This window comes from Mobula birostris, chromosome 22 (assembly GCF_030028105.1).
Source record: "Mobula birostris isolate sMobBir1 chromosome 22, sMobBir1.hap1, whole genome shotgun sequence".
Taxonomy (NCBI): Eukaryota; Metazoa; Chordata; class Chondrichthyes; order Myliobatiformes; family Myliobatidae; genus Mobula; species Mobula birostris.
The window spans coordinates 62,294,992-62,310,488 of record NC_092391.1 but is presented as its reverse complement, the minus strand read 5'-3'; the positions used below and the strand labels follow the sequence as shown (position 1 = coordinate 62,310,488).

Genomic DNA, 15,497 nt, shown 5'->3' with positions numbered 1-15,497 from the left:
ATCTGCTTCCATTACCAGCCAGCACATTCCATGCACCCACTGCTCTGGAATACAGGCTTGCCCTGCATGTCTCAAAGGATTCGAAGTACACTTATCATCAAAGTATCTATGCAGTGTACAGTCCTGAAATTCATCTTCCCACAGACAGCATGAAACAAAGAAAATCATGAAACCCGTTCAAAAAAAAATCAAACACCCCACGTACACAAAAAAACCATAAATCCCGCAAACAGCAAGAAAAGAAAAACAAGTGAAAACACAAAGTAAAACACAAAATCAAAAAGTAGATTTCATTTCTGTTCCGTTCAGTTCGTTAGCTGCAGGCCGCCCCGATTCAAAAATCACCCAAACTGGCAACAAAAAAGGAGTGGCCAGTAAACTAGGAACACATCGTAATGTGAATTAGAGTCCAAAATCTGTTATGCTTTCTTCATGAAACATAAAGCATTCTACAATCAACAATGGCTTTGGTTTAAACGTCCCTGCTTTACTTTGACAATATCAGGAAAGCTTATTTCTGTTGGAGCAGTCAAACTTCAAAGTAAACTGTATGCCTTTAAACCTAATATACTTAGCAAGATTAGCACTTGCTTCTCACTTATTTCAAAATACTGTTACAGTAGCTCAGTATACTGAGCCAATTATCCGTCATGTAATCAAACTTGTCAATCTTTCCGATGTAGACTGCCATTTCTGAATTTTTTGATGATTATTATCACCCAATACTCACTCTTTATGAGCCCTGAATTCTTCCGTTTTCTGAGTTTTCTTTTTTTAAGAAAAAAACTTGGTCTTCCCCTCTGAAGATTAGATTAGATTATGAGGGCACTCATAAAAAGAATGCTGCTTTTTAAAAAAAATCTCAACTTGTTTGTGCACACGCTGGCTGCTTGTTTTCACTTCCTGTTGCTTATGGAGCTTTTTTTAGTTGGGTTGTCTTGCCGCACTTTAACAGGTCAGTAGTCATCTCACACCAATTAAACGTTGCTCCTTTGAACCTTCCCTCTTAAGTGTGTATCCTCTAGTACTGAACAGCTCTACACTTGGAAAAGATTGTCTTGGAATGTCTACCTTACATTCTCTCATGATTTTATCTATTGGGTCTCCCTTCAGCCTCCAACGCTCTGGAGAAAGCAACCCAAAATTGTCCAACCTCTCCTTCTAACTCTCTAATCCAGACAGCATCCTGGTGAACCCAAAATTGTCCAACCTCTCCTTCTAGCTCTCTAATCCAGACAGCATCCTGGTGAACCTCTGCTGCGGCCTTTCTAAAATCAGTGTCCTTTAATGGCACAACAAGAACTGCACACAATATTCCAAATGCTGCCTACTCAGGGCTTTATGTATGACTTCCTGACTCTAATACTCTGTGCTCTGACCAATGAAGGCAGCATGCCGTAAAAGCATAGAGAATTGTACAAATGGAGAGAAGGTTTAAAATCAGAGGTGCAAAGAGACCTGGGAGTCCGCAGGCAGGACTCTCTGAAGGTTAATCTGCAGGTTGAGTCTTGCTGAGGAAGGCAAATGTGATGTTAGCATTCATTTCACGATGACTAGGATATAAAAGCAACGATGTAATGTTGAGGCTTTATAAAACACTGGTGAGGCCTCACTTGGAGTGTTATGAGCAGTTTTGGGCCCCTTATCTAAGAAAGGATGTTCGAGAGGTTCAAAAAATGATTCTGGGATTGAAAGCTTGTCTTATGAAGAGCATTTGATGGCTCTGGGCCTCTACTCACTGGAATTTAGAAGAATAAGGAGTGACTTCATTGAACCCTATTGAATCTTGAAAAGCCTCAATAGAGTGGAAGTGGAGAGGATGTTTCCTATGCTGGGAGAGTCTAAGACCAGAGGACACAGTCTCAGAATAGAGGGACGTCCATTTAGAATGGAGATGAGGAGAAATTTCTTCAACCAGAGAGTGGTGAATCTGTGGAATTCATTGCCAAAGGTGGCTGTGGAGGCCAAGTTATCGGGTATATTTAAGGTTGATAGATTCTTGATTAGTCAAGGCTTGAAGGGATACAGGGAGAAAGAAAGCAGGAGATGGGGCTGAGAGGAAAATTGGATCAGCCATGATGAAATGGCAGAGCAGACTCAATGGGCCAAATGGCCTAATTCTGCTCCTGTATCTTATGGTCTTACAAACCTTCGTTTCCACCCTACCTGGGTGTATGGCCCCTTTCGGTGAATTTAGATCCCAAGCTCCCTGATAGTCACAGAGTCCTACCACACAGAAACAGTCCCTTTACCCATTTGGTCCATGCCCATCAAGATTCCCATCGAAGCTAGCTCCATTTCAAATTCAAGTTTAGTTATATTCAACCATACACGAATACAGCCAGACGAAACAGCATTACTGCGGGGACAAGGTGCAAAACACAGTACCAACAGTCACTCACAGCACAAAACTCGTGCATGATATCAGTAAAACTGGGTGTCTCAAGTTCCTGTAAGTTCCTCATAAATCAATCCCATCTTTCCAGAAGTACAGCACTTTCATTTTGCTGTGTTTGTCCCATATTCCTCTGAACCAGGGGTTCCCAACCTTTTCCATGCTATGGACACTTAACCATTAACCAAGGTAGAGTCTAAACCTTTCTGATTCATGTACTGGTCCAAGTAGCTTTTAAATGTTGTTGATGTACCTACCTCAACCACTTCCACTGCCAGCTCATTCCATTTGCTGATCATCCTCTGCGTGTACAAGTGCCTCCTCAGGTTCCTGCCTGTTCCCTTTAGTTCTTGAGTCCTCAATCCTGGGAAAAACCCTTTCTATGCTCCTCCTAATTTTGTACACCTCTATAGATCACCCTGCAGTCTCCTATATGCCACTGGAAAAAGTCCCAGCTCGTTTAGCCTCTGTCCACAGCTGACCCTCTCAAGTCATGGTAAGGACCTTCTGAATCACGGCACTCTTCCCAGCTTCATGGCCATTTTTCCTACAGCAGGGAGACACAATGCTTTTAATGCAGCCTCACCAGAATCTTGTTCACTGTTGCAGGAAAACAGCATCCAATATCAGGGACCCCCACCACCCAGAACATGCTCTCTTCTCACTCCTGGAATCAGGAAGAAGGTACAGGAGCCTCAGGTCTCACACCAGCAGGTTCAGGAACAGTTACAATCCTTCAACCATCAGGGTCCTGAACCAAGGGGGTATAACTTCACTCAATGTTCCCACGACCAATGGACTCACTTTGAAAGACTCTCCATCTCATGTTCTCAATATTTATTGCTTATTTATTTATTATTATTTCTTTCTTTTTGTATTTGCAGTCTGTTGTCTTTTGCACGCTGGTTGAACAACAGATTGGTGTAGTCTTTCATTGTTTCTGTTATGGTTATTATTCTACTATGGATCTATTGAATATGTCCTTGGGAAAATAAACCTCAGGTTGTATATGGCGACATACATGTAGTTTAATAATAAATTTACTTTGAACTTTGATCTCTTGGTGTCTGAGGTTGAAGCCGGGCGGGGAGGGTCCCCAGTAATCCCCCCCCCCCCCCCAAAAGGAAAAGGCAGTGTCACAACCGCTGACAGACCCAAGTCTCCTCCCACTGGCCACAGGCTTGTTCCTCTTGCATGAACTCATCAAGGTGGCTCAAAACATTTTCTTTTCCTTCCAGGTGAAGTTTATCCATGACCAGTGCTCTGCAAAGCCAAAGTACCGAGGGTTCTTTCATGGGGTCCGAGAGATAGTCCGTGAGCAAGGTGAGTGCCTCTCCCATCGACAAGGGTGATGAACACAGCACTATGCACACGCTATTTCCAGTGAGGTAGATGATCCTGAGACACAGTGCAGAACAGGCCCTTCGGCCTTTCGTGCTGCCCATCAATTTAACCCTCGCCTAATCACAGGACAACGTACAATGACCAATTAACATACCAACTGGTAGGTGTTTGGACTGTGGGAGGAAACCAGAGCACCCAGAGGAAACCCACACGGTCAAGCAGCAGCAGGAATTGAACCCGGGTCACTGGTACTGTAAAACGTTGTGCTGACCACTACACTACCGTGTGATGGGAATTGAACTCGGGTCACTGGTACTGTAAAGCTTTGTGCTGACCACTACACTACCGTGTGATGGGAATTGAACCCGGGTCACTGGTACTGTAAAGTGTTGTGCTGACCACTACACTACCGTGTGATGGGAATTGAACCCGGGTCACTGGTACTGTAAAGCGTTGTGCTGACCACTACACTACCGTGCGATGGGAATTGAACCCGGGTCACTGGTACTGTAAAACGTTGTGCTGACCACTACACTACCGTGCGATGGGAATTGAACCCGGGTCACTGGTACTGTAAAACGTTGTGCTAACCACAAAGAAGTGTCAGCTGGAATACAGTCAGAAAGTGTATTGTAGAAGGAATAAAGGCGTAGACTATTTTCTAAGCAGAGAGAAAATTCAAAAATCAGAGGTGCAAGGGGACTTGAAAATCCTTAGGTTGGACTCCCTAAAGGTTAACTTGCAAGTTGAGTCGGTGGTGAGGAAGGCAAATGCATTGTTAGCATTCATTTTGAGTGGACTAGAATATAAAAGAAAGAGGGTTTTGGTCAGACCACACCGAGTATTGTGAGCAGTTTTGGGTCCCTCATCTAAGGAAAGATCTGCTGGCATTCAAGGTGGCCCAGAGGAGGTTCATGAGTATAATTCCAGGAATGGAAGGGTTAATGTATGAGGAGTGTTTGATAGCTCTGAGCCTGTGCTCACTGGAGTATAGAAGAATGATGAGGGATTTCATTGAAACTTACTGAATAGTGAAAGGCCTAAACAGAGTAGATATGGAGAGGATATTTTCTATGGTGGATGAGTCTGGGACCAGAGGGAATAGCCTCAGAATAAAGGGGCATCCATTTAGAAAGAAAGAACGTGGAGTGAAAAGCTTCGGCATATAGATATTAAGAAAGAGGGTGTGTCAAAGCTTTTGGAAAGCATCAAAATCTCTGGGACCAGACAGGATGTACCCCAGGCTACTGTGGGAGGCGAGGGAGGAGATTGCTGAACCTCTGGTGATGATCTTTGCATCATCAATGGGGATGGGAGAGGTTCCGGAGGATTGGAGGGTTGCGGATGTTGTTCCTTTATTCAAGAAAGAGACTAGAGATAGCCCAGGAAATTATAGACCATTGATAGGTCCTCAATGAATACTTCAGTATTCACCAATGAGAGGGAACTTGATGATGGTGAGGACAATATGAGTGAGGTTGATGTTTTGAAGCATGTTGATATTAAGGGAGAGGAGGTGTTGGAGTTGTTAAAATACATTAGGACAGATAACTCCCCAGGGCCTGACGGAATATTCCCCAGGCTGCTCCACAAGGTGAGGGAAGAGATTGCTGAGCCTCTGGCTAGGATCTTTATGTCCTCGTTTCCACGGGAATGGTACTGGAGGATTGAAGGGAGGCGAATGTTGTCCCCTTGTTCAAAAAAGGTAGTAGGGATAGTCTGGGTAATTACAGACCCGTGAGCCTTACGTCTGTGGTGGGAAAGCTGTTGGAAAAGGTCCTTCGAGATAGGATATCTGGGCATTTGGAGAATCATGGTCTGATCAGGGACAGTCAGCATGGCTTTGTGAAGGGCAGATCGTGTCTAACAAGCCTGATAGAGTTCTTTGAGGAGGTGACCAGGCATATAGATGAGGATAGTGCAGTGGATGTGATCTATATGGATTTTAGTAAGGCACTTGACAAGGTTCCACATGGTAGACTTATTCAGAAAGTCAGAAGGCATGGGATCCAGGGAAGTTTGGCCAGGTGGATTCAGAATTGGCTTGCCTGCAGAAGGCAGAGTGTCGTGGTAGAGGGAGTACATTCAGATTGGAGGATTGTGACTAGTGGTGTCCCACAAGAATCTGTTCTGGGACCTCTACTTTTCGTGATTTTTATTAACGACCTGGATGTGGGGGTAGAAGGGTGGGTTGGCAAGTTTGCAGATGACACAAAGGTTGGTGATGTTGTAGATAGTGTAGAGGATTGTCGAAGATTGCAGAGAGACATTGATAGGATGCAGAAGTGGGCTGAGAAGTGGCAGATGGAGTTCAACCCGGAGAAGTGTGAAGTGGTACACTTTGGAAGGACAAACTCCATGGCAGAGTACAAAGTAAATGGCAGGATACTTGGTAGTGTGGAGGAGCAGAGGGATCTCGGGGTACATGTCCACAGATCCCTGAAAGTTGCCTCACAGGTGGATAGGGTAGTTAAGAAAGCTTATGCGGTGTTAGCTTTCATAAGTCGAGGGATAGAGTTTAAGAGTCACGATTTAATGATACAGCTGTATAAAACTCTGGTTAGGCCACACTTGGAGTACTGTGTCCAGTTCTGGTCACCTCACTATAGGAAGGATGTGGAAGCATTGGAAAGGGTACAGAGGAGATTTACCAGGATGCTCCCTGGTTTAGAGAGTATGCATTATGATCAGAGATTAAGGGAGCTAGGGCTTTACTCTTTGGAGAGAAGGATGATAAGAGGAGACATGATAGAGGTAATAAGAGGAATAGATAGAGTGGATAGCCAGCGCCTCTTCCCCAGGGCACCACTGCTCATTACAAGAGCACATGGCTTTAAGGTAAGGGGTGGGAAGTTCAAGGGGGATAATAGAGGAAGGTTTTTTACTCAGGGAGTGGTTGGTGCGTGGAATGCACTGCCTGAGTCAGTGGTGGAAGCAGATACACTAGTGAAGTTTAAGAGACTACTAGACAGGCATATGGAGGAATTTAAGGTGGGGGGTTATATAGGAGGCAGGGTTTGAGGGTCGGCACAACATTGTGGGCCGAAGGGCCTGTAATGAGCTGTACTATTCTATGCTCTATGCTATGCTATGCTATTGAGTCTTAATTCAGTGGTTGGTAAGTTGATGGAGAAGATCCTGAGAGGCAGGATTTATGAACATTTGGAGAGACATAATATGATTAGGGATAGTCAGCATTGCTTTGTCAAAGGCAGGACATGCATTATGAGCCTGATTGAATTTTTTGAGGATGTGACAAAACACATTCATGAAAGTAGAGCTGTAGATGTAGTGTATATGGATTTCAGCAAGGCATTTGATAAGGTACCCCATGAAAGGCTTATTGAGAAAGTAAGGAGGCATGGGATCCAAGGGGACATTGCTTTGTGGATCCAGAACTGGCTTGCTCACAGAAGGTAAAGAGTCATTGTAGACGGGTCATATTCTGCATGGAGGTCAGTGACCAATGGTGTGCCTCAGGGATCTGTTCTGGGACCCCTTCTCTTCGTGATTTTTTTATAAATGACCTAGATGAGGAAGTGGAAGTATTGCTGATGACACAATGGTTGGAGGTGTTGTGGATAGTGTGGAGGGCTATCAGAAGTTACAGTGGGATATTGATAGGATGCAAAACTGGGCTGAGAAGTGGCAGGTGGAGTTCAACCCAGATAGGTGTGAAGTGGTTCATTTTGGTAGGTCATATATGATGACAGAAGATAGTAGTAATGGTAAGCCTCTTGGCAGTGTGGAGGATCAGAGGGATCTTGGGGTCGAGTCCATAGGACACTCAAACGCAGCTTGACTATGTGGTTAAGAAGGCATACGGTGCATTGTCCTTCATCAACTGTGAGATTGAGTTCAAGATCCGAGAGGTAATGTTGCAGCTATATATGACCCTGGTCAGACCCCACTTGGAGTACTGTGCTCAGTTCTGGTCACCTCACTACAGGAAGGATGTGGAAACCATAGAAAGGGATCAGAGGAGATTTACAAGGATGTTGCCTGGATTGGGGAGCATGCCTTATGAGAACAGGTTGAGTGAACTCAGCCTTTTCTCCTTGGAGTGGCGGAGGATGAGAGGTGACCTGATAGACGTGTAGAAGATGATGAGAGGCATTGATCGTGTGGATAGTCAGAGGCTTTTTCCCAGGGTTGAAATAGCTAGCACAAGAGGGCATAGTTTTAAGGTGCTTGGGAGTAGATATAGAGGAGATGTCGGGTAATTTTTTACGCAGAGATGGTGGTGGAGGAGGGTCTTTTAAGAGACTTTTGGATAGGTACATGGAGCTTAGAAAAATAGAGGGCTATGGCTAACCCTCGGTAATTTCTAAAGTTAGTACACATTCGGCACAACATAGTGGGCTGAAGGGTCTGTATTGTGCTGTGGGTTTTCTTTGTTTCTATGAGGAGGAATTTATTTAGCCATGGGTGGTGTGCCTGTGGAATTCATTGCCACAGGCAGTTGTGAAGGCCAGGTCACTGAGTGTATTTAAAGCAGCTGTTGATAGGCTCTTGGTTAGCTGGTATGTTGAGGGATGCAAGAGGTGGGTAGGTTGGGTTGAAAGGGATAATGGGTTGGCTGTGGACCGGAATCGGTGGGCCAGGTAGCCTGGATCTGCTCCTAGGCCTTATGGTCTTATCCCTTCTCTCTTTTCCCATTCCTGCTTCCGGTTCACCTCTCGCTCTTCTCCTCAGTTATTCATCACCTCCTCTGGTTCCCCTCCCTGTTCTGCTGTTTACCTCTTCCACCCATCACTTCCCAGCTTCTTACTTCATCTACCTTCCCCCTCACCTGGCTTCACCTATCACCTGCCAGCTTGTCCTCCTTCCCCTCCCTCCCACTACCACCTTACTCTGGATTCTGCCCCCTTTCTTTTCCAGTACTGATGAAGGGTCTCGGCCCAAGTCGTCGACTGTTTATTCCTCTCCACAGATGCTGCCTGACTTGCTGAGTTTCACAGTTGGGATCTGGCCTCTCCAGTCAGTGCTGCCCTCCAGTGTTCGATTGGCAGAAGGACGGGCTGGATTGCCAGGAACTATACCATCAATGTGCATGTCACTCAGGGACTTGGACTATACATGTTTTCTGGTGTAACGACGTGTGTGTTTTTTGTCTCGCTATTTTGAATGTATGTTATGCTCTTGGGCCCCAGAGGCACACTGTCTCATTCGACTGTATCTATGTATGGTCAGAATGATAGTTAAACTTTATTGATTTGATTTTTGCTCAAGACTTGCAGCATCTGCCAAATCGTTAGCCTCCACCATCCCCATCTGCTCTCCTCCCTCAGCCCCTGTACCGAACAGCTACTCAGCCCTCCCAACTCCCTCTGCTGTGTGTCAGCAGTCTTTTCAGTGAATGTTCCCAGGAATTCCAACTGGGAGTTTCTGTCGTGGGCTGGCCGGGAGGGGAATGTGGTGAAGTTGACCGTGCGTGTATGAGGGGGAGTGATACCTATACCCAGTGATGTGTGGGCTAAAGCTCTTGCCTCCCTCTGCCCAGGACTGAAGGGGACGTATCAGGGGCTAACAGCGACGGTTCTGAAGCAGGGATCCAATCAGGCCATCCGTTTCTTTGTCATGACTTCACTGAAGAATTGGTACAAAGGTAATGTTCATGTGACGGTAAGGTATAGGACCAGAACTGGGCCATTCAGCCCAGTGAGTCTGCTTCACTACTGAGTTATGGCTGATTGTTTTTTCTCTTACAGCCCATTCTCCCACCTTTTCCCAGAAGCCCTTAACCTTCTGACTAATCAAGAACTTGTCTCTCTCAGCCTTAATATACCCAAAGACTTGATTCACCACCCTGTGGCTGAAGAAATTCCTCCTCATCTCTGTTCTAAAGGGACATCCCTCCATTCTGAGGCTGTGCCCTTGGAGTATAGACTCTCCTATAAATGGAAACATCCTCTCCACATCCACGCTGCCCAGGCCCTTTATTGCCCGGTATATTTCTCCTCAGCAATCTTCCTGTACAGGCCCAGTGGCATCCAACACCCCTCAGACAGTACTTCAAACTAACACGGTCAGAGGGAGAAGGTGCAGACACCTCCTCAGAGAACTCTGGAAGTCAGGAGTAAACCTGGGTCTCCGTGGTCCAGACAGGCAACAGATCGACCTACTGGGCAGAGACCATGAGAGGGCCTGTCCCATGGGTGAGGTCCCCTCTGTGCTGAAAGATCTGACTGTCACAGAGGAGAGCAGGAGAGATTACACTGCTAGCATCCTTTACTCCAGCCCAGGTTTACAAATAAATATATGTGTGTGTGTATACGTATAAAATAATATGTATGTACATGTACGGGGTCTTTCTTTTGTTACATTTAAAATGGCGACTTTGTTATGTTAATCTGGGGAATGCGGCTTTGTTGTGCTTTAACACTGAAGAGAGTTTGCGCTAACAGTTTGTTTTACTTTAAAATGAGATAACAGGGTTCTATTAGCCAATGGGTGGTTATGTATCGTTTTGTTTTCGGATACCATGCTGTATGATATGACTGTGGACTGAGTTTTGGTGGGGTGTCGGAGGAGAGACGAGGAAGACTGCGGACGTGTGGAGAGGCTTCGGTCGATCACTCAGGGTGGTCCCGAGCCGTGAGTCGACGGAATTCGGGTGGTCGTCTGAAGTCGAATTGAGCTCCAACGTAGCGCGCAAAGAACTTGGACTTTGATAAGTGTTGGCGCCTTTTTTTTCATTACTTTCCTCTCTGTATCAAATGTATATTAATGTCATAGAATTAGTAATATCTGTAAAGTGTATTTGTTAAAATTTACTGGGTGTGCTGGCTGATGATTGATGTTTGTGATTAATTTGGGTGGCAACTGACCCTGTGGGGAGTGTTGGGGCGGGTGCTGGGCGGGATTTCCCCTAGACATACACGAGCCAATATAACGGAACGTTACAAGTGGGGGCTCGTCCGGGATTTGGACTTTTTCGGGAAAGTTGTACTTGTGGTTGCGGTAAGTGGTGTGAAGATGGAGCGAGATAAGATTGTAAATTGGTGTGAAATGGAGGAGGTACGGGTGAATCATGCGTGTGTGGTAAGCGGGGTCGATTATCGCATTCCGGCAGAGGTACTGGTGCGAGGGTTGAGTTTGATTAAAGGTATCGGGCAGGTAGAACTTGTAGCTAGAAGGGGTGGGAAAGAACTGGAGTCCAGCTGGATGTTGGTGCGGACGAGTGCCGACGTCATGACTTTGGAACTACCAGCGACAGGCCATGCCCCAGGGGAGGCGGGGCCGTGGGGTCTCCACACTCTCCCCGAGGATGCAAGTGAGGAGGTGCCGGAGGGGGAGGAGCTAGATGAGGCCCCCGGCCGAGTGCCCGTAGCAAGAGGTAGAGGTGTGGAGTGGGAAGGTTTGGCCAGGCCCCACCCCAATGGGCGGGATGAGACTGCCGAGTTAACGGCTGCCATTACCTCCCTGGCGAGAAGGGTTGAGGGGCCCCGACCGAAGCTGAGAATTTTCTTGGGAGCCAAGCCCACCCCAGAAGGGGAGGATGACTAGGAGACCTGGGTTGAAGATACATCCCAATTGTTAGAGGTGTGGCCAGTTTCGGATGAGGAAAAGAGACAGCGATTGGTGGAAAGCTTAAGGGGCGGGGCGGCCCGGGTGGTCCGCGATCTGAGAGCGGCACACCCCTTGGCTTTCCTATCGGAGTGCTTGGACACTTTGGAGGAAGTGTTTGGACTGTCAGGGGATCCCTGGCGGCATTTAGCGGAGTTTCAATGGATGGGGCAGAGAAGAGGGGAAAAGCTCTCAGACTATGCTTTCAGGCTGGAAGGAAAGCTTACGGGGTTGCTGCGACGAGGGGTAGTGAAGGAGGACGAAGTGGCGGAGTTAAGGATGAGCTAGATATGTAGCGGTTCCCGGGAGGATGACAGAGTGGCTTGGAGTGTACGGCAGTCATTTAAGCAGAGCCCCCCTCCATCATTCGGACAGCTGATCCGAGAGGTACGGGCTGAGGAGTGTGCTTTGGGCCGACCAGGGGGCTCGGACCCTCAGGGACGGTCTTCAGCGGTTCAGGAGGTGGTAGTCGGGGTGAGACCAGAGAAATCCAAGGGGTCTCTGGGGGGCTGTATCGGGAGGAGAGAGGCGGCGAGTAGTGGGTGCTATAACTGTGGGAGAGAGGGGCATTTCTGCCGGGAATGTGAGTGGCCGGGGGTGTGCTACCGCTGTGGGGAAGCTGGCCACTTGCAGAAGGATTGTGAGAGACGAGATGCGCCGAGGGGGGGAGAACTTTTTGGAGACCCTCTCGGTACACCCCGTGTTCCGAGCGGTGTACGAAGGAGTGGGTGACCCCCAGGGGCTGGATCCTGAGTGCAAACGAAGGACGGTGTGGTGCACTCAAGTGAGGCCTAAGGTGATACGGCCAGGGGAGGCGGCATTAGTGATGGGGACCCCCAGATTCCCCGGATTACAGCCGGGCAAGGCCCTGCTAGTAGACGCCCCCGACGACCTGGAAAGGGAGTCCCGGTTCCCGGCTGGGGCGCTAGTGAGACCTGAATTGCAGAGGCCCTCAGCTGTACAGGCACGGTGGATGGGGGTGATGGTAAGGAACATAACGGAGAGCGAGATCACCTTTAAGCGCAGGATGCCCCTCGCGCACTTGATCCCGGTGACGGTGATGTCCAGTGCCCCCGTGAAGCCCACTGGAAGAGAACTATTGGGAGACGGGGGGGCGGCTGACCGAGGAGGCCTTTAGTTTTGAAAACTCCCCTGTACCGCCGGCGTATAAGAGCAGGCTGGTGGAGAAGATGCTGAAGTTAGGGGATGTCTTTTCTCAGGGCAAGTTTGATGTAGGGTGTTCCAAGAGCACTCGGCACACCATTCGGGTGACAAATGACACCCAGTTTAGGGAGAGGTCGCGGCGGTTGGCCCCAGCAGATGTGGAAGATGTGCGGCAGCACTTGCGGCAGTTGAAAGACGCAGGGATTATTGCGGAGTCCCGAAGCCCATATGCGTCCCCCATAGTGGTGGCAAGGAAGAAAAATGGGAAGGTACGCATGTGCGTGGACTATAGGACCCTGAACCGCCGCACTGTTCCCGACCAATATACGGTCCCGAGGGTGGAAGATGCCTTGGCCTGTCTGAGTGGGGCGCAGCGGTTCAGTGTATTGGATTTGCGGAGTGGGTATTACCAGCTTCCGATGAGCGAGACTGATAAAGAGAAGACAGCCTTTATCTGTCCCCTGGGGTTTTTCCAGTTCGAACGAATGCCCCAAGGTATCTCGGGGGCCCCAGCCATCTTCCAGCAGCTCATGGAGCAGACAGTGGGGGACATGAACCTGCTGGAGGTATTGGTGTACCTGGACGACCTGATAGTGTTTGGATCTACGTTGGAGGAACATGAGGAGCGGCTGCTGAAGGTGCTGAGTCGGCTGAAAGAGGAAGGGTTAAAACTTTCCCTGGATAAATGCCAGTTCTGCAAGACGTCAGTCAGTTATGTCGGACACATAATCTCGCGAAGTGGAGTGGCCACCGATCCGGGTAAGATAGCCGCAGTCACCACCTGGCCGAGACCTCAGAAGGTGAGCGCCTTACGCTCGTTTTGGGGGTTTTGCGGATATTACCGGCGGTTCGTGAAAGGATATGTGAAAATGAGTCATCCATTGAACCAGCTGCTGTGTGGCTATCCACCTGTGGGGAGGAGGAGGAAGGGAGACCGAGGGTCGGAGGTAGGAGGATACTTGAACCCGGGGGAGCCTTTTGGAGTGAGGTGGGATGCTCAATGTGAGGAGGCGTTCCAATCTCTAAAAAGGGCGCTGACACAGGCCCCAGTGTTGGCTTTTGCTGATCCCCGGAAGCCGTATGTTCTACACACTGATGCCAGTCACGACGGTCTGGGGGCTGTTCTGTACCAGGAACAGGGAAACGGATTGAGGCCAGTGGCGTTTGTCAGTCGGAGCTTGTCGCCATCTGAGAGAAACTATCCCACTCACAAGCTGGAGTTCTTGGCATTGAAATGGGCGGTGGTAGACAAGTTGAGTGACTACCTATACGGGGCCCAGTTTGAAGTGAGAACTGATAACAACCCCCTCACTTATATCCTGACTTCGGCGAAGCTGGACGCTACTGGGCACCGGTGGTTAGCAGCCTTGTCTGCCTATGAGTTCAGCCTGAAGTACCGCCCGGGGAGTCGGACCATCGATGCAGATGCCCTGTCTCGTCGGGCGCACGACGAGTCGGGCAGGGCCGAGGAGTGGAAGAGTGTCCCTGCCCAGGGAGTAAAGGCCATGTGTCAAGTTGGGAGCGACGGGGAAGTAGGAGCACAGATGGGAACGGATCGGGCAGTAGATCAACTGGGGGCTGACGGTGACGCACTGCCCACTGTTTACTGTAATGTGACTGCTCTGAGGAACAGGCAGCTGCTGGAGTTGAGTCACCAGGAAGTAGAGGCGGCTCAGCGTGATGACCCAAGCATTGGCATCATCTGGTACGCGGTTAGCCGGGGTGATATGGGGCAGGTGGAGAAAGTGAAGCATGCCTCTGTTCCTCTACTACTGAAGGAGTGGCCCCGGTTGAAGCTGAAGAACCACGTCCCGTACCGGGTCACGTCGCCTCTGGACCACCCCCGGCGCTGGCAGCTGGTCATGCCTGAAAAGTATCGGAAGACTGTGCTCCAGGCTCTACATGATGATTCCAGGCACTTAGGGGTAGAGAAGACCTATGGATTAGTCAAGGACTGGTTTTACTGGCCCCGGATGAGGGGGGAGGTGGAAGAATACTGTAAGACCTGTAGCCTTTGCGTCAGGAGGAAGACCTTGCCTGCGCAGGCGGCCCCGTTATCCCACTTGCAGAGTGCGGGACCCATGGACCTGGTGTGTATGGATTTCCTGTCTATTGAGCCAGACACCAGCAATACCGCGAATGTCTTGGTCCTCACGGATCACTACACTAGATATGCGCAGGCTTTTCCTACTAAGGATCAGAAAGCGACTACAGTGGCGAAGGTGTTATGGGAGAAGTACTTTGTTCATTATGGCCTTCCCTGGCGGATCCACAGTGATCAGGGACGGGACTTCGAGAGCAGGCTTATACAGGTATTGCTGGATATGCTTGGGGTTGAAAAGTCCAGAACCACCCTCTATCACCCGCAGGGTGATCCTCAACCCGAGACCCTGCTGGACATGCTCGGCACCTTGGAGATTGGACAGAAGAGTAAGTGGAGTCAGCACATCGCCCATTTGGTTCATTGTTACAATTGTACTCGCAATGATGCTACGGGGTACTCGCCCTACTATCTGATGTTCGGACGGGAAGCGAGGTTGCCCATTGATCTGTGTTTTGGGACTGAAGCGGGGGAAATACCTTCGAAGCCATGTCTGAAGTATGTGTCCAATATGAGGAGAGAGTTGAAAAGGGCGTACGAGTTGGCTGAGGCGGCAGCCACCAAGCAGAATCAGCGGAATAAAAGGAGGTATGATCAGAAGGTAAAGTTCGTCCAGCTATTGCCAGGAGACCGAGTCCTTATCCGGAATTTAGGACTACAGGGTAAGCACAAGTTGGCGGACCGTTGGGCAGCCACCCCCTATGTGGTGGAGAGTCAGATGCCGAATCTCCCGGTTTACCGGGTGAGACCTGAGGGCGGGCAGGGGCCTGTCAAGGTACTCCATCGGAACCACTTGTTGCCTCTGGGTCGAGAGGTGAAGATGGACCCAGAGCCCGAATGGGAGTTTACTCCTATTACGAGGACTCTGCGAGGGCGCGGGGCGCGGGAAGAGCCCGCTGCGAAGAAAACGGGGCCGGTCCCCAC

General features: G+C 49.0%; 1 protein-coding gene across 1 annotated transcript in view; it reads left to right on the top strand.

Moving 5' to 3' along the window:
• LOC140186508 (tricarboxylate transport protein B, mitochondrial) overlaps positions 1-15,497 on the top strand; it is an 87,142-nt gene that overhangs the window by 60,525 nt on the left and 11,120 nt on the right. Inside the window, exons 5-6 of the mRNA XM_072240885.1 lie at positions 3,634-3,718; positions 9,243-9,347. Coding sequence (XP_072096986.1) covers positions 3,634-3,718; positions 9,243-9,347 — 190 coding nt within the window. The remainder of the gene's footprint in view (positions 1-3,633; positions 3,719-9,242; positions 9,348-15,497) is intronic.